This window comes from Falco biarmicus, chromosome 3 (assembly GCF_023638135.1).
Source record: "Falco biarmicus isolate bFalBia1 chromosome 3, bFalBia1.pri, whole genome shotgun sequence".
Lineage (NCBI taxonomy): Eukaryota > Metazoa > Chordata > Aves > Falconiformes > Falconidae > Falco > Falco biarmicus.
Genome location: NC_079290.1, coordinates 117,001,721 through 117,020,202, shown reverse-complemented (window position 1 = coordinate 117,020,202; position 18,482 = coordinate 117,001,721). Strand labels below are relative to the sequence as shown.

Below are 18,482 nucleotides of genomic sequence, written 5' to 3'. Positions count from 1 at the left end.
CACCGGCGTTTACAGCCCCGGCACGGCTGAGAGCGCAGGGGGAGCGGGCCCTCGGGGCCGAACTACGTGAATGCCCTATTGATCCGGTTCCCTGCTCCGGGGCGGAGCAGCGGACACGGTGACTCAGTGTGGTGGTGGCAGGATGCTGGCCCGTTGGAAGCCCCACGCTTGGCCGAAGACTGGCCCGACTGCGTGGCCTTGGGCCACCCAAGGTGCCAGCCCCGGGCCCCTCCCAGCATCGCCTGTCTCGGCAAGGGTGCGACCGTGCTTGGGGAACCAACACCACCCAGCCGAGGCAGGCCGACAAAATGCCACGTGGAGCCGGCACGGAGACCCCCTCAGCTGGGCCAAGGCAAGGCTTTCCTGAGCACGGAGTGATGTTTTCTCCCCAAAAAGCTGCCCTGCTGGTGGAGAGTGGCTGCAAGGACCGCGGCAGCCTGCCCCAGCGTCGGGACGTGGCACAGGGCTCTGGCTCTGCAATTGCTCCGGCCTCCTGGGAGAAGAAACATTTAGCCATGGGATGAAAATCACTGAGGCTCCCAAAGATCCCTAATAACAGCAGGGTTAGCATCTCTGAGGTTACCGTTTATTAATCCCCTGTAACAAGTACCTTCATTTGGAGCCACGGACTAACGTGTCCTTTTCAGCCAGCTGAGATAAATACAGAAGCAAAGGACAGAACCACAGGACATAGACCATTCCCACGGGCATTGCTGCTGCTGGCCCAGCCCAGCAAGCGGGCAACTGTGCTGGAAGCGGCACCAGCAAGAGCTGGAACAAGAGTTCCTCTGTTCTCTGCTCCCACGGGAAGCCCTCCGCAGGGCCTCTCGCCTGAGCAGGCAGCAGCAGAGCAGGCAGCCCTGCCTCTGACGCACAGCCATTTGCATAACGCACAATATCAAGTGCTCCAGGCTGCTGGGCCTCTTCCTCTTCTGCAGCAAAACAAAGACATTTGCTCCAAGAGCTGATGAACAGTCCGGTCAGAAGCAATTGCATCCACACCAGCCATCAGCTGCTCCCAGAAGACATTCACAGAGGAACAAACACTGGGAAGACAAAGCAAGGACGGCCCAAAACACACACCATCTCCTATTTTCAGCTAGAGGAAAACACTTCACTTCTCTGCCCTCAGCCTGGCGCTGTCTGGAAGGAAAACGTGTCCATTTTATGCCCAGTGACTATTTCTGAAGCAGCTGGAGACTCTGGCCAAGCTCAGGGCTTCGCTGCTCTCTCTGTAGGCTGTGTAAGGTAATAACAAAGGAATGTCTCAGCCCCTTTCCACCCTGAGCAGACCAGACAATATGAAGAATGATGGTAGAAGTTACTTAATTCACAGATTGTGAACTGACTGGTTAAGTAAAGTGTCCAGATTCACTGAGTAAGCCTGGGAAATATTGGAAAATGGTCCCAGATTTCCTAATTTCCAGTCCAGGGTCCCAGCAGGCAACCCAGCTCTAAAAACTGAAACACACTCTAAAGGAGTCACAAATTTTATTTTTTTTTCTGAAGTTCTTTGAGGAATGGGTCCAAATCAAATAGCTAATGACTGCTGCCACCCACAGCTCTGTGAGCACAGTAGAAGTGGTGGGAAGATGGGAGCTGTGTGGGCTCAGAGAGCATGGCTGCGGCAGCAGGTGGAAACCCTGGGGCAATGACAGCCCGTTACCAGGAAAGAGACTTTGTTCATCCCAGCTCTGGGAAGGTGCCATGGCATTTACAAGTGACGCAGCTGTGAGTAAGGATGAGACAGGGATGGCAGGCAGGGAAAGAATCTCAGTGGAAAATATGCAAGAATGACATTGAAGGTACACAACAGGGGTGAAGGAAAAAGAAACAGTATGTGAATGAGGAGGGAACTGACAAAGGAGGAGCAGATCACGCACACAGAGCAGGGACACACGCTGCTCTGAAGCTATTGATAGCAGGAGCTTCCTTACACAGGGGAGTCATTTTGTGCAGCCGTTGACCACTGAGTGACAGGTTTGCACAGGTTCGGGGGGGGCCGTTTGGAAACGGCACCCTGGAGGCAAGAGGGACAAGGGCGAGGTTCAGGCCATTACCTGATGACATTGGAGGTTACATCTGTCCATGAACATCAGCTTCAGCTCTGCAAAGAAGGGGCTGTTGCAGCAGTGGTCTGTCACAAGATATTGAAAGATCAAATAAGAATCACACACTTCCTTAGCAGGCTAAAGCATATGTGTAATTTTACAAATTATCCCATGTTCTTGTGCTGTGACTGTCAAATTACTAACAAAAAGCCACATCTGATACTAAATTAAGGAGCTGCAGTGCCTGAAATGTATCCTGTATGCCAGTTAAATAACTGCTGCCTGCACACTAGGGTTTTCACATTTGCAATCACCCTGACTGAAAAACTGTTCAATGCCACTTTGCTGGGTTTCAAAACTTCAGACAAGACTAGCTCCACCCCAGCATCTTGAAATGGAGCTCCTTAACCTCCAATAATTGTAGCTGGTAAGACTCTTGTTCTTCCCTCTTCAACACCGTGTGATATCACCTGCCACACAGAAATAAATTGTTCTCTCTAAAGCACAGGGCCAACGTGACACGTACGCCAAGGGGTTGCCTTCCCAGCCAGTGCTGTCACAGCCCTGCAGGGAGGAAGAGGAAAGCTCAGCTCCCACACAGGCACTGCCACGGCCCTATACTGCAGGGCAGAGCTATGAAGGGAGGAAGAGGAAAGCTCAGCTCCCACACAGGCACTGCCATGGCCTATAGCACAAGGCAGGGCTACGAGGGGAGGAAGAAGGCTCAGCTCCCACACGGGAGCTGCCACGGCCCTGTACTTCAGGGCAGGGCTATGAAGGCCGGAGGGGGAAAACTCAGCTCCCACACGGGTGGTGCCACGACCCCGTACCGCAGGGCAGCTCTGCGAGCACAGGCCGGCCATGGGCCCAGCCCCCGAGGCAGGCCGCGCTGGCTTACCGTCCCTGCGGAGGCCAGGCGGGGGGGCAGCGCTGCCCCTCTCGCCCCCGGCCCAAGCCCCCACAGCGCCCTCCATGCCTCAGCGCTGCCGCCTAGAGGAAGCGCGGGGGGCGCAGGCGCGGCAGCCTCCCGGGCCTGGCGCGGGCAGCCGCCGCGCATGCGGCACAGCAACGCGCAGGCGCCGTGAGCCGGCCGGAGGCTCATTCTCGCACCAGCCTGTGACTAATGTCACGCCGTCGGGCCTGCGCATGCGCAGGAATAACGGCGGGCGTGCTCCCTACACACGTGGCTCGCTCGCTCTCCCACGGGCCCAGCAGTGCGCATGCGCCCGGGGAGCGCGGCGCCGCCGAAGCCCGCCGTGGGGGAGCGCGCGTGCGCACGTGGGGGGCGGGCCGCGCGGCGCCCTGCGCAGGCGCAGAGGTGCGCGAGGTGGCCGCGCGGGAGCCGGCAGGGGGGGCAGGGGGCGGTCCTTCCGGCCCCTCACTTCCGGCCCTGGCGCTGCGGCGGACGGTGTGGCAGCGCCGCTCGGCCCGCTCCGCTCCGCGCCTGCTCGCTCCGTCGCCGCCCGCCGCCCCCCGCCCCATGCAGCGCCGCGACGACCCCGCCGCCCGCCTGGGCCGGGGGCCGGGCCCCGGCGGCGCTCGGCAAGGGGCACCCCCACTGCGGCGGCCGCCCCGTGGCGGGGGGGGCCGCGGGGCCGCCACCGGGGCGCAGCCGCCGCCGCTCTTGCCGCCCAGCGCCACGGCAGCCGCCTCGGCCGCTCAGGCCCCCGCCGCCGCCCCCACCCCGCTGCTGCCCGGGGCCTCTGTCAAGATGGAGCCGGAGAACAAGTACCTGCCCGAGCTGATGGCCGAGAAGGACAGCCTCGACCCGTCCTTCACGCACGCCATGCAGCTTCTCACAGCAGGTACGGGGCACTGGGCAAGGTGGAACCCCCGGGCAGGGTCCCCCTCCGTGCACGCTGGGGCGGGCAGGGTCCGAGGCAGCTCCTAGGGACCCCCTTGTGAGGGGAGAGGGACCCCCGGGCAGCCCCTCGCTGGGGCGGCCTTTGCGCCGACCCTTTCTGGCAGCCCTGCCCGGTGCGAGCTGCGACCCCGGGGGGTTGAAGCTTAGATATTTCTGTTATTTAATCTCTCTTTAGCCCAGTGCTTAATGCAGGGCCTGGGCCGGATTGAACGCAGACCCAGAAGTTTCTTTTTAAAACGCGGTGGGCGGTTATATTGGTTGTTCCCATCCCTGGGGAGCGAGGGGACTGAAGAGAACTGTGCAGCCGGGGTTTTCTACCTGTGTGTGCTTGAGCCCCTGTGAGGCACGGGTACTGAGCTCTTTGATTTTTCTCCTCTGGTAATCTGTATTAGAGCTTGTTTCATGCTTCTGATGAACCTAAGTAGGGAATGGAAATGGCAGTCTTTGTTCTGTGCCCAGACTGGCCTTCTCCTTCCCCATCACCACTGCCCAGTCGCCTGGCAGCTCTGATTCTTCCCTGTCTCCACTGTGCACCCATGGTCGGTGCTTCTCTCAAGTAGGTTCAGCTGCCTCAAGACACCGTAGTCAGCTTCAAATGGAAAGGAGTTAAAATATTTGCCACCACTTACTGCTTTATGTGCGTCTAGGGGGAAGCTGGGAGGTACCTAGCGCAGGAATTTAATCTGCAGATGAGCAGAGTGCTTCGCGCTCTGGTATTTACCATTCTGCTTTGAAATGATTTATTTTTTTTGCCTTTTCAAGTCTTTAAAATGTATAGTATTGCCATAGTTGGTGCAGTGCTAGATACTTTATTAGCTCGCCCTTTAATGGAGGAAATCATTCCTAGGAATTGCTGTCTCCCATTGCGCAAGGAACTGAGGTATATCATCATGGGTAACTTGGCATCACTCATGGACATCTTGATCTAAATAAATTAGTTTTATAATCCGATTTGCAATCAAATTAATGTTTTTCATTAATAAAAACCCTTTAGCCAGCTGATGCTCGACAGCTCAGTGATAATGCCTTCCAGTGAAATGAAACATAAGGAGTTTGCTAATTCCCACACAAAGAACAGTGTTCTCAGCCCAGTTAGTAAAGCTTCGTTCACTTGAGTGGCATAACAAGGATTTATGAGGTTTCTTCATTAATTTGAAAATTGCTGATAGTAGACTTGCAGCTTCATGAGACTTAAAATTGATCATTGGAAGAGCTCCAGATGTTTTGTGCTTGCTTGGGATATTTTGGAAATTGCTGTCCTTTGGGAGCATTCACTAGCAGTCCGAATTCAGGATGATCTGAGCAGGAAGCTCATGAGAGATAATATGGCATAATACGGTGGTTTTCGGTGACTAAATCTTTTTGCACAGATGACCCCAAACTGGTCTGAATTGTTCAGAATTCTGCAACTGCCATGGCACCCTTTGGGGATGTCATGTTGGAGAAACTGCTGTAAAACTTACTTTGGAATTTAGCTCTGGGCCAAAGATTGTGATGCATATGGCCAGCACAACTTAAGCAAAATGACTTCCAGACGAAGAAATGACTGATTATCCAATATCAGCAGTATTCCTATTCCAGCCTTTTTTCAGGAGTGCAAGTTGCTTGTCCTGCCTGCCTCTGGGAGGGGGCCCTACGGGAGTTCCACATTGAAAATAAAAGTTCTTTTAAAACAATCTGTAAAAGTAGTTCAAAATACTTCTGTCATTCTTAGCGTTTCTAGAGAAAATTAGCATTATTTAGGAGTGAGGTGAAGGGCAGCACAGCAATGTGGTACTGATTCCTGAAAGATGTACTGTGTGATGAAAAGGCAGTAAAGTGGCTATGTTTTAAGGTTTCTTACCCAGCACCCTGAACAGAAACTGAAAACTGGGATTTCTTGCACCTTAGAATGTGATCCATGTTTCCTCACACCTGTGATTTGGGGGCTGTGTGACCTTCCTCTTCCATAGGAACAAGAAACCCCTTTTTCCTCACTGTGATTTATGCCCTCCATCTGCTGCGGGGAGAGCAGGAGGAGATGCCAGTGTTTTGAACGGCACAGTCCTCTCTGCTTGCGTGCATTGGGAAGACGGGTGACATTCACCAGTGAGTTAGCTAGGCGTAGGGGTTCTTTTTTAAATTCTTGTGGTAATCTTAGCTATTTTTATTTCGTGAGGAAACTCCAAGTGAAAAGAGCTGGTCATCTCTGAGCTTCCTATGCTGCAAATAGATATGTGAGCTATGTCATTCCATTAACAAGTTTCTATATAGCTAGCATCTAGCTGATCCTGATGTTAAATGCAACCCCGTACATCCCCAGATGCATGGAGCCGTGAGGGATGGAGATGGGTGGCGAGGGGTGGATTTGGAGCCGTGGGTAGGGTATTAGAGCAGGACCCGTGAAGGGAGGGAGCGCCGAGCAACATGTTGCAAAGCAGGGAGCAGCTTGAGGTGTTGGAGGACTCTTAAACAGAATCCCCCGCTGACCGTGTCGGTTCTTGTGCCAGGTTCATTCAGTCTGTGTGTGTTCTAGGAAGGAAAAAGGGCTGCATGGGAAAGTCAGATGGATGGGCGGTGGCCTTGCCGGAGTGACTTGCCAAGGAACCAAATAGTGGGATTAGCGATGGGCTGAGGTCACAGGGGTGATGAGAAACTGCCTGTAACCCAAAGCAATACAATGTCCTGAAGTTTGCTGCGCGTGGAGTTAAGACTAGCCTGAAATGGAGAAGATTATCTGAATTTCTGTGTTTCCAAGTGTATGCCCTACCCCCCCCTCCAAGCAGCTGTAACTGCTGCCTTGAACTTGTGCCCAGATGTTGCAGACTGTGATATGCTAATACCATTTTGCTGTTGCATTTTTGAATGTATGTATTGCTAAGCCATGCCAACATTATTTGATGCTGATGCTAGCCTGCCTGTCACTGCTGTGACTCTTACCTCCTCCCACTTCTCTCCCGGGAGCCTCCGCTACCTGTGCCATTTCTCATAGCTCACCTCCAGGCTTTCTCCTCCCTGCCTCATGCTTGAGCAGTGTTTCGTTTCTTCCCCGTGGCCCTTTTCCCTGTGCTAGTGGCAGTCCCCTTTCTTCTCAGCCAAAAGCTCCAAAGCAGAGCTGTCTGCATATGAATCCCAGCATACAGGCTGGAGCAGGGTGAGGGTATTTCAGCAGAAAGCGGGAGGGAAGCAGTGGGGTCGGGCTTGCCAAATTCTACAGCTTCCACTGTTGGCAGAGTCCATCCAGGAACAGGTCCCTGCTTCCTCTCCTGTGAAATCGAACCAGCTGCGGAGCAGTAGTGTAGGAGAGAGGGGGCTTTCTTCCAGAGGCTCCCATCCCCAAACTCTTTTGGGGTTTTGGTGTTTTTTTGGGGGGAGGGCGGGCACGGGGTCAGTATTATTGTACCGTTAAGGTAATACTCGCAGTGTTATGAATAAACGGAATGTGTCTCTGCTTACAGAGCACGAGTGTGCTGCAGGACAATGTTTAATATGTTTTATTTTTTGTTAAGGAAGAGCTTGGGCTTAGATCAGGAGTAGCACTGTGGCTGCTTAGCCTCCTCCTTGTGAAGCAGCGGTGTTACCAACCCCCTTTACCTACCCCTTAGGATTTCTTCTGAGACAATGCAATCACTGCCCCACATGAAGTCCTGGAAACCACTGCCACACATGCCGCCAGACTGCTGACATTCCCCGTGGCAAGAAGGTAACCTTCTGCTGCACTTCTGACACGGCTTTAAAAAATCAGCACTGAAATGAGGCATGCTTAATCCCTCAAGGTATACGTACGCTTCTCCTTCATATCAGTAAGTGGTCTGACAAACTGCTACCACTCATCAGTTCATTCAGTACTGCTTCATGTTGCGTAGCCAGAATGCATACAGATAACACTGGAATCCGGAGCACTAGGACACGTCACGAGTGGCATGCTTTCAGTCCTCCTTCACACCTATTTCCAGACTTGGAGTTTGTTCTGAAGGTGTGAAGGGGACTGCTAGGTCACCCGCGCTGACCTAAATTGAGAACTGAAGAGCTATTCTGCTGTGCAGGGTTTTTGCTTCTCCTGTGTTTTGTATTTCGTTTGAAGACGTGGTGATGGTGGATCCAATGCTTTTTTATTATTATTATTATTATTATTATTATATTTTTAGCAAATGGTTAATTATTTGTTGCCCTTGCAGGCAGATTCCCAGATGTCGTTGCTACTGTTGCAGGAGGCAAAATGGGTTTTGTGGTGTGGTTGGTGTGAACTGTGATTCACTGATTTGCAGAGGCTTACATCTGATTGCGTTGTGTTTTGACAAGGTAGAAGATGCCTCTGGGTAGTTTAATTTACAGGAAGAAAGTGTTAGGGTGGTTTTATTCTCGATGTGTGCATAGAAAACACTTCTTGTTAATATGCAGAATGCAATTTCGGAAATTCACTCACTCACTGTTTCTGGAGAACCAAAATATTTGTGAAGTAATTGCATTGCATTACAGGGTCTAAAGCTATGCCTGAAACCAAAGGATGAGGCCACCAGTGCAATCTTTAGCTTCCAAATCTTGATTCTCTGATCTGTTCTTGTAGCTAAAATTAAAGAGCTACAAAAAACTAACCAAGGCAGCCAGCTCTTTTGGTTACTTTATAAATTTGACAGTGCTTGAACTTCTGAGTTTTTCATTTTTGCAGTGTCTTCAGGAAATCATTTCTCTTTAAAGCAAAAATCAAGCCATCTTTTTTTCAAAGCGATTAGATCCGGTAATTTTTTTAAACTAAGGAGTCATGGTAACACTTCTGTAAGGGAGCCAAAGTACTGTTGCAAGTAGAAATACAAAATTTAGGCTTTTTTTCATAATTATGCAACACGATCTCCAAGTTCTATATTTAGATCTCTAAAAAACAATTTATATTACTGTGTCCATAACTGAAAAATTAAAACATTGATCATTTGATGGTGTTTTCTTAAGGTGGTGGGGTTTTTTGGTTGCACCTCTAGTCGCTTGACTTCCTTGTGATCTGCATTATTTGAAAGATGCTTTTCAGCCCCTGAGGCTGTGTTTGGCAGTCTGGTCAGAAGGATGATGGTAACCCATTGTTTCTATTTTTGTTTGGATGATACCAGAATATTACTAGGTGGATAATACCTCAACTATCTGATATGCTGGTCTTCCGAGACTGTAAACATGAATGTTTAGTCTGAAGCATATAGTTTCTGACATGGACAGAAGTCACAGGAAACACAAGATATTGCAGCTGCCCTCTTTAAATTCTGGTAATGACTAAGCAGTCTTCAGTTTCAGTTTTGTCTTGCAGCTTTAATCCAGTTACGTGTGTAATCTTGTGAAAGTGTCTCTCTTTCCCCTGAGATGTGAGAAGTTGTATTTAGAGCACTTTCGACTCAGAAGAAATATTTATAGTTCTTGGGTTTGCTGTTGAAATGACACAGTTTAATTTTTAAGGAAGGGTCACGCTCCTCTCCTAATAAGCATCTGTAAATAATAATTTGTGATGGCTCTGTATGGTGTGACAGCTTCTTGTTAGTTGGACCAAAGAGTGCATAATGGTTCATCAGATACTTGGAATCGGTAATAATGGATTGGCTCCAAATTTGGGGGAACTTGTCATCTAGTTGTTGGCCATTAAATAAAAACTGTACATGAGCAGACATCTCTGGAAAAGAAAAGCCAGTGAGCTATGGGCTATGTTCTTATGAAAAATTTTGGGTGTTATTCTTGTACAAGGGAAAGTGCATTAATGACTGTAAGAGCCTGCCTTGAAGATGATGTTCATTTTTCTCCATTTGGGTTGTCTGTTATGAGGTAACTGTCTCCTGCCATCTCTCAGTGGAAGTTTAATTTCTAGCCAGATTTGAGGTGTTTGTGGACTAGTTCCTGATTGGCCTACCTTAATGACCTACTTCCAGAAGGTTATTTGGACTTTGTTCCAGATCTCCCTCAGGCTGCAGCATGCCTTCAGTTCAGTCACGCTACATCAGTGTTTTTCCAAGATTCTGTAATTCACAATATACAATTAAAAATCAGAACCTTATTTTGAGAGACGAAAATTTGTAGTTGCATCGCCTGCATCAAGTTAAGGACTTCTGACACGTTTTTATGGCTATGTGCCTCAGGCTTACAACTTAAAAACCCTGTTATGAATTGCTTGTGTGATGAAGTTGCATTCATGGAATGAAATGCAGCTTATAAGAATTTCATAATCCAGACCATCCTCTAGGATGTCACTCGTTTGAGCTTCTGTTTATTAGGAATGTTTTCAACGTCACTGAAATTCGTAGTGTCAGTACGTGTTGGCACCGCTAATGAAATTACAGATTTCAAATAGTGCAGCAGCTTGAATGATTAAAAACTTGCCTGATTTGCTGACGGCTGCTGCATTAGAGCAGGCATATGCAGTTAAGCGTAGTTGGGGCTGGTTCCTTTGTAGGTTTAGGAGCCTACACGTGGGTGCTGTGTTTGCGGTGGAGGCGTGAGGTTGGGGACTGACAGGGGAAGACACAGCAGAAGCGACACGCAGAACTGTACTGGCAGTTTCCTACTGTTACCTGTTGAAGTTATTTGTAGGGCATTCTCTACTGTTTGTTCTTATTTTTGTTCGTTATCCCGGTTTTGGCCTTCTGGAATCCTAGATGTGAAGGGAGGAAGAGGCAAGCTGGGCTAGCACTATAAAGAGGTAGCCTCTGTCCAGATTCCATTAATACAATTAGAAACGTTCATATATTCACAGAGAATGAGGGTGGTATGTCCTGTCATAATTCAAACTCTAAAATGATGCTTGTTTGAGGAATATAAGCAGCCCTATTTTTATCTTGTTTAGAAATTGAAAAAATGCAGAAGGGTGAAACAACAAAGAAGGATGAGGAAGAGAACTACCTGGATTTATTTTCCCACAAGAATATGAAACTGAAAGAACGAGTTCTGATACCTGTCAAACAGTACCCCAAGGTGAGGGCCAGAAAATAGCTTACTGAATCTCTGTGATTTGCTTATTTTCTGTGGATTTTATGGCTGACTTTGAGACAGTAGCTGTCAAAGTGTCATCAGGAGTTACACCAGTGTTCCACGATCGCTATGGAATTTTTCCTATGCAAGCTTGCAGGATCTTATTTCTAATATATTACATTTCTAGAATGTCTTGGGATAAAGCTAAATGGCGATGCAGAGTTGTGATCTTTTATTACTAGAATAGATACTTCCATCTGTAGAGCTTTGTGTTTTACAGTTAAAAACTCATTTAACTCTTGTAAGACTTGCTGCCTGTAAAACTACTGGAGAGTAGATGTTAGAATTAAATGCTTTATATGAGTCAATTTAGCTGGATTTTCTGGTGGAACATTTCTACATGAAAAGAATGTTCTGGAACTTAAATTTTCCTCTGTATTTTTTGGTCTGTATTTTTTGCTGAGGTGAAGAGAAAATGGAGTGGCTACATTTTTTGTCAGCCCGCATAACCTTCAGAAAACCTTTTGTTAAGGCTACTGAGCTCTGGAGATAATTATTTTTTTTTCCTTCATTTACAGTTCAACTTTGTTGGAAAGATTTTGGGACCTCAAGGCAACACCATCAAGAGACTTCAGGAAGAAACTGGTGCTAAGATATCTGTGCTTGGGAAGGGTTCAATGCGAGATAAAGCAAAGGTAAGGGTGTCACCCTTGAGAACATACATAATGTATTAATGCTTTTCATATCACTGTGAGAAATGGTGGTTCAAAAGATTAAACCATTAAGATCCAAAAGGAAAAGTAGTAGGAAGTCATGCTTCTGAAATTGCTCTGTTCATATTGGGAGCAGTCTTGATAGGGGCAGAAGTGTGATGCATGCTTTGTGACTGTCTTAGAGATCTGTCGTCATCTTTTGATGTCCTGTACCCTTGAATGCAGAGGTAGGTTATTCAAAAGGTGAAGTACCAAGTTTATAAAATAAGAATTAATCCCAGCTGCTCTGTGAAAAGTCATTCACTAAAGGCATACGTTTCCCCTCCAGGGAAAGGAAAAAAAAAAGTATCCTTTTTCCAGCTGTTCCCTGTGAAATCCTTAAATTCTCGTGGCTCACTGAAGATGTTGGAGCAGTATTTTCCTGGTAATGTTTAGTGAATCACAAAGTGCTGGGAGGTTTTTTTAACAGAAAATAGGAAAATAATTTCTATTCTTCCTGCTTACTTCCAAAATTGAGCTAACATTCAACAGACCTGTAACTTAATTCAGCTTTTTACTTAAGCAGGAATAAAAGCTTTTACATTTCTAGCGTATTTGTAGCTGGTTGAAGCCATCTGAATATCATGGGTATCTGAGAGCAGAGCTACACAGCAGGCTTGTTTCAGGCACGCCACATCCCTGGAAGTGTTCAAGGCCAGGTTGGATGGGGCTTTGAGCAGCCTGGTCTAGTGGAAGATGTCCCTGCCCGTGGTGGGAGGCTTAAAACTAGATGATCTTTAAGGTCCCTTCCAACCCAAACCGTGACATTCTATGATTAGACTTCACTAGATGGTAGCTACAGAGCACCTCGGGCAGAAAGGTGGTGTAGAGGAAGAACAACACTGCTTAAATATGCTTAATTTTCTGGAAAAAGTGGCTGGCATCAATGCATTAGCGAAAACATCGGTTACCTGAAAAGGCAGCTATAAAAGGCTGGAAGATATAGATTGCACGTGGCTTTTTAAAATACTATATGCTCATGTCCATCGTATGTTGCCGTGATCTGTGTCCAGGCATGGCCAAAATGCTTTTACAGACGTTTCCTGTAAAGGCTTAGAAAACAGGTAAAAGAAGAATAGTTTCTCTGCACCTTACTTAGCTTTAGGAATCTAATCTGCTTTGTTTCAGGAGGAAGAACTGCGTAAAGGGGGAGATCCTAAATATGCTCATCTAAATATGGATTTGCATGTCTTCATTGAAGTTTTTGGACCCCCCTGCGAAGCATACGCTCTAATGGCTCACGCCATGGAAGAAGTCAAGAAGTTCCTGGTTCCAGTATGTATATTGGTGTTCTCTCCTTTTTGAGGGACGTGGATGGGTTGGGAATCTGGCTATAAGGATGGGTAGGATTTGCGCAGTGCTCGTGCTACAGGAATTGGTGTAGTTAAAGAAGCCTGAAGTATTAAGTGTGTGTGGCAGCTGAAGATGACCCCGTTAATCTTGCATGAAGGCATGTCTTATTCCCCTAACCGTAAGTAGAAAGACATACACTTACAGGGTGATTGTATAGAACACTTGAAGCAGGTGTTTCTCACCCAGTACTAGCTGTGGACACTGGAGGGTGGGTACCTTGTATGGCTCTGGGCATCAGTTTTAGCAGGAGAATAAGTTTAGCAGTGCCTGGCATAGAAGAGACTTCGTGGATGGGTGCCTCTGACTTGGACCCACGGTGTAGAAATCTGGCTAGAAAACTTCATTGGTCGGATCAGAGGCTAAGTACAGAGGTGTTTGCTCTGCTCTGAAGGGGTGGTGAGAAGATGAGGTGGGTGACTGCCCAGGCAGCTCAGTAGTAGTATTCCATGTTGTAGCTATTTTGAAACACACCTGTTAAATCAGTATTTCTACCGTTTTAAACATGAGTAATGTGAAGGAACCTCTTTTTGCTAACCAGGCATTTATACAATGATGGTTGTTAGTCTGTTTGGGGATGTCTTCTAGTGGTGAACCTTGTAAGACCTTGTGGTCAAGTCTATGTCAGTTTTGTGCCAGTATGTAACACGACAGTGCTAGAGTATTCCCTCCAAGAACTGCAGAACTTGAAGGAGTCTTTCACAGGTTATTAAAACAACAGTGTTGCTCGCTAAATTAGGAAAAAACAAAATGGGAAAGAAGCGCACAGAGCCCCCTGCTTCTGGCTGGCTTGGCTCAGAGACCTGGCAGGTAGAGAGCTGAGTATACCCTGGCACCGTGCTCTGCAGCTGAGCCTGGAGAGCTGAGGTGTTCTGCCTGCAGTACCAGGGGCGGGTGGAACCTGAGAGCAGTGGGTAGTAGGGGTGGGTACTGTGTGATTTCTGTGAGTCTGAGACAGAGAGGAGGAGAGATTGCTGTGAAGTGTCTTTGAAGGAAAGAGGTCATCTTCAAGGAGCCACTGGGATGTACAGAACCTCAGCCTGCTAAAGCAAGTGTGCGGCCTTGCTATTTAAAGTGTCTTATCTATCACTGCCTTCAAACAATGTGTTAAAGTTGTGAAAATTGACAGAGAAGTCACTATGGAAGCCAGCAGTGCTGTGAAGACACATCTGGTAGGAGACTCCTTGCTTTGTAGTGTTGCCATGGCATCGTGAAGATGCTGGTGCAAGGCTCAGCTTGCCTGTGTGTTGAGGGGAGGGGTGGGGTGCGATGATTTCTGTGGGGTCACCAGAGATCTGTACCAATTCCTGAAGCTAGATCCCCCTGAGACCATAAAAATACACCGAGTCAGAAACATACTGCATTCCTAAGAATTTGAAAAGACGACCTGGATTTGCAAATGGGTGTTTGCTCTTCGTCAGGCTGCATCCTACCCTGTTCCTTTAGTGTGTCAGGAGCACAGCGGTTTGTTGTTACCTCCTGTGGGCTCTTGCCAGTTGCTGGCCTTTCAATGGCAGCTGTAAGATGCTTGAGGTGAGATACATCTTGCCTGACTTCACCTATTTGTAAATAAATCTTGGTGATGCCCTTGGGATGCCAAATATCAGGTACCTCTAGAGCACCTATGAGAGAGGTCTCCTCCCCAGGAACCAGCTGTAGAGCTCACAGCAGCTCCTGGACATGCAGGTGATGTGCCTGTCTTGGCCAGTTTGGAGAAAGCTGGAAGTTGTCCAGTGCTGCCTGCTGAGCAAATCCCAGTAAAACTAACCAGCAAATTTTAATTTAGGACGATCAGGTTATTTTGATTCCAGCACGGTAGCCTGTCATATCCAGGAGCACAGACTGGCTAGTTAGCTGTTCTTTGGAGTTTACTCTTTCCTCTTCTTAGGATATGATGGATGATATCTGTCAGGAGCAATTCTTGGAGCTCTCCTATCTGAACGGTGTACCAGAGCCAACTCGCGGCCGAGGAGTCCCCGTGCGAGGAAGGGGAGCTGCTCCACCGCCGCCTCCACCTGTTCCAAGGTACCTTTCCCAAAAGCAGGGACCTGGAAATGCTGTGTCTTGCTCAGAGTCGTCCTGCCAGATGAGGTTAAGCCACTTGTTCTTACATATCAGCTGTTGGCCTTGACCTTGGCTTTTGGCCAAGGCTTTCTAGCCTTGTGTTGCAGGCTTGCTTTTAGCAAGCTGGCATCAAATGTTTTGCATGTTTCAAGGTGCGATCTAGCACGGTGAATGCCTCCTGTATTATTTTTGATGTTTGAAATGGGTAGCTTCACAAAGTAATCTATCAGAAACTGGCCTACAAAATCGTGCAGATGTGTCATGTTTGCTTCTGTAGCCTTCAGCAGAATAAGCATTTTCAGTTTAAACTGACCATCCCTTGAAAGTTATAGGGTGGCATTATTCTGTCACTGCTGTCAAGGTGTTGGGATAAATTGGCGATAAAACTCCGTTACTGTAGTTCTTGCTTCACTACCTATTTCATGCAGGGGAAGTCTTTACTTCTGAGTGTTTAGCCCAGAAGCATCCCTGCTCATCTCATCATTGATCTTTACAGTTCTGGAGGTCTGGCAGTCATTACAGGTTAGTGATAGAGGGTTGCTTAAAATGAACTCTGAGAAATTACTTGCCCAGAGTTCTGTATCAGATTTGTTTCTTTGTCTGTACAACATCTAATGCAGTAGAGTTCTCATACCAGAAGAGGTTTTGTAAATCCTGTGACACAACAATGCTACGAATTCTTGCGCTTTCGTTCTTGATGAAGTGGCTTAGTTGCTGGTAACTGTATTTATTTATCAAGCTGTTGCATTTTAAAGCAGGTGTAAGAAGCGTATGCGCTGCCCTCAGTATTCAGCACGGCCGTAGTTGTTCACAATCCTTTTCATCTCCTTTCCAGGGGGCGTGGTGTCGGTCCTCCCCCTCCTCCTCCTCGGGGGGCCCTTGTGCGAGGAGCCCCAGTGCGGGGTGCCATTGCCAGGGGAGCTGCCGTAGCCCGCGGAGTTCCTCCTCCCCCAGCAGTACGGGGTGCGCCTGCACCCAGAGCACGTGCCACTGGCATCCAGAGAATACCGCTTCCTCCTCCTCCCGCACCAGAAACCTACGAGGAATATGTAAGAAACTATCTATCTTTGGGGTTTTGAATTCCAGCTAGCTGACCATCTATTAGATACTCAGCATTATTGAAATAAGGGGTGACCACAGGAAGATCACTTTGAAGAAGGGACTGCTGGTGCAGACACTGCTGTGGTGCTGGGTGGGTGACCTGCTCTGCCTCTTCAGCCCTCAAAGAGGGGAACTGCTAGTGTCCTAAAAACAGGGTAGGGGGTGTTTTTTATAAAGCTGAAATGTGCCCCAAGACTGAAGTTTGCTGTAACTGTCATGGTAGAAAAATGACATCACAAAGATGGATGTAGTCCTCATTGCGTTCTCTTCCTGCAAGAAAATTCTTTAAGCAAGAAACACCAAAAGTTTCTTACTTCCCTTAAAATCCTTGAAGTAATTATGTTAATTAGCATGATGATGTTTCAAGTCGTAGAACTAAGCACCACCCTCCTCCCAAGCTTATCTTGGCATCTGTGCTCTTGGTAGTCTAAAGGAAAAACAAGACAACTGTTTGATGCACAACAGCATTATTAGGAATCATCACAAATACTGATACTCTGAATCTGTTTCTTTTCTTGGTAAAACTTCCTAGTTTTTCCACTGAAACCTATCATAAATTAATAGATTGGGTTTTGCCTACCTGTAAATCTGTGTTTTAGCTAAGTTACAGGCCTCGTGGCACATGGATTTGTACCACAGAAAAACTGCAGCCTTAGACACATAAATGACTTTCAAATGCATTGTAAATATTAGTATGTAAATATTCATTCCTCCCTAGCCACAGGACACAAGCAGATCTTATGATTGAGCACCTTCGCTGCCACAGGCTCCTCTGAAAGCTGCTGTAGTCAGAATTCAGTTTTGCCATTACTCATGGTCAGGCATTATGCTTTGGTCCTTCCATTAACGCCGTTATTGTCATCATCCATTTCAGGGCTATGATGATGCATATGCAGACCAGAGCTATGAGGGGTATGAAGGCTACTACAGCCAGGGCCAAGGGTAAGTTTGTCTCCTGTCTGTTACTGAGAAAATTATGCATGATCTTTTTTCTGTTTTCTTATAAGGGAATGGAAGCACTCATTTCTCAGTTTGAGCTGTAGGGAAAGTGCCCTATTCTCTTGGAATCCAGGAGTGCCTGAGAAATAACTTTTGGGAGTGTCCAAGTGTCCTTGACAGTTCTGTAAAAGCAGCGGTCAGACACACCACAGCCACGAGCAATATTGGGCATTTTTGCTTTTCTAGTGTTTTCTGCAAGTTGTGTCAGTTCAAGAATACAATTTCAGCATTGAATATAACCAACATAATTACTCTTCCAGGAACACAGAATACTATGATTATGGACACGGGGAGGCACAGGAAACCTATGAAGCTTATGGTATGTCTGGGAATACTGTTCTTTTGACAGGGAAGGGGGCTGCACATAATTGGGAATTGCTTGTGGCCAACCAGCTGTTTTCCAGTGCCACACCACCCTCCGAGCAAAAACTTACTGAGGAGGGCCTCAAATAGTTTTCATGGTAGAAATTTCTACCCTACAGATTATCCAGGTCTGAAAAACCAAAGGCGTTCTGTGGTTTTTTTGGTTCTTATCTAGCTTGATTGTCTCAAAGGTGACACTTTTAAAATTCCGGTTTTTAACTAAGGAACTATCTTTTAATTTCCTTATAGCTTTAGAATATTTTAAGAGCTCTGGATTTCCACCCACAGCACTACTTTTGCTGCAGTCTGGTTTTCACGGATTATATTTCATTGAGCTGGATGAGTGCATGGTTCCATCTGCTTCCTTATCCTCAAAAACCCACTAGCTGATACTGACTCTGCACTATGCATTTGCTTGAAAAACGGATTTAAATGTTGTATGAAGGCCTCCCTTTGACTAGGTGGAAAAATTTTGGTCAATATGACTTGGAAGTGTTCTATGAAGTTTAGCTAATTTGAATTATGTAAAGCTATCAATTTAGGCTAGACTAAGGGGTGTGGGAGACCGGCTTAGCCAGAACTGTGTAAATCACCAACTGTTGAAAACAATAAGCCTTACATCTGAGGTGCTGGCAATAAAGGATTAGGTGACTGCATGTGGGTTTTTTTAAAGCCAGTTCATATAGCCCAGCTTATGAATGACATCTGTGTGTGGCAAGGAGTAAGATTCATTTGCCTTTCTCTGTAAACAAGCTGAACTATAAACAAGTTACGGAAGCTTTACGGCGAGCTGCTTAATGGCACGCAAATCCACAGGACTGAAAACGGTCCCTTTAGCAGTGTCAGTTGCCTGAAGGTGTGAATGAATGCAGGTAGTGAAGGTAATGACCAGCTGGAGGGGCTTTCTGGGATCCTCAGGAACTGGGAATACCCTCTGCTGTGTCATGCCGGTAAAAGGGAAGCAGAGTTGTTAATATGGTGCCTGTCTCCTGTGCCAGCCTCAGGGTGTTCCCTGTTTTG

The 18,482-nt window shown here is 47.3% G+C and overlaps 1 protein-coding gene and 1 long non-coding RNA gene across 3 annotated transcripts in view; one reads left to right on the top strand and one right to left on the bottom strand.

The window, feature by feature from the left end:
- Positions 1-564: 564 nt before the first annotated feature.
- LOC130146796 (uncharacterized) lies at positions 565-3,042 on the bottom strand. Of its 2 annotated transcripts, none has more exons than XR_008821020.1 (3): positions 2,950-3,042; positions 2,061-2,137; positions 565-1,729 (listed from the first exon to the last, which is right to left on the bottom strand). It is a non-coding gene; the product is annotated as an uncharacterized LOC130146796 (long non-coding RNA). The 2 variants fall into 2 exon arrangements; XR_008821019.1 differs by having other exon boundaries at positions 565-1,239.
- Positions 3,043-3,420: 378 nt separating this feature from the next.
- KHDRBS1 (KH RNA binding domain containing, signal transduction associated 1) overlaps positions 3,421-18,482 on the top strand; it is a 23,152-nt gene continuing 8,090 nt past the window's right edge. Inside the window, exons 1-8 of the mRNA XM_056330920.1 lie at positions 3,421-3,856; positions 10,709-10,836; positions 11,412-11,528; positions 12,714-12,860; positions 14,824-14,960; positions 15,835-16,048; positions 16,975-17,042; positions 17,360-17,418. Of these exons, the coding sequence (XP_056186895.1) occupies positions 3,532-3,856; positions 10,709-10,836; positions 11,412-11,528; positions 12,714-12,860; positions 14,824-14,960; positions 15,835-16,048; positions 16,975-17,042; positions 17,360-17,418 (1,195 nt within the window). The 5' untranslated portion in view covers positions 3,421-3,531. The remainder of the gene's footprint in view (positions 3,857-10,708; positions 10,837-11,411; positions 11,529-12,713; positions 12,861-14,823; positions 14,961-15,834; positions 16,049-16,974; positions 17,043-17,359; positions 17,419-18,482) is intronic.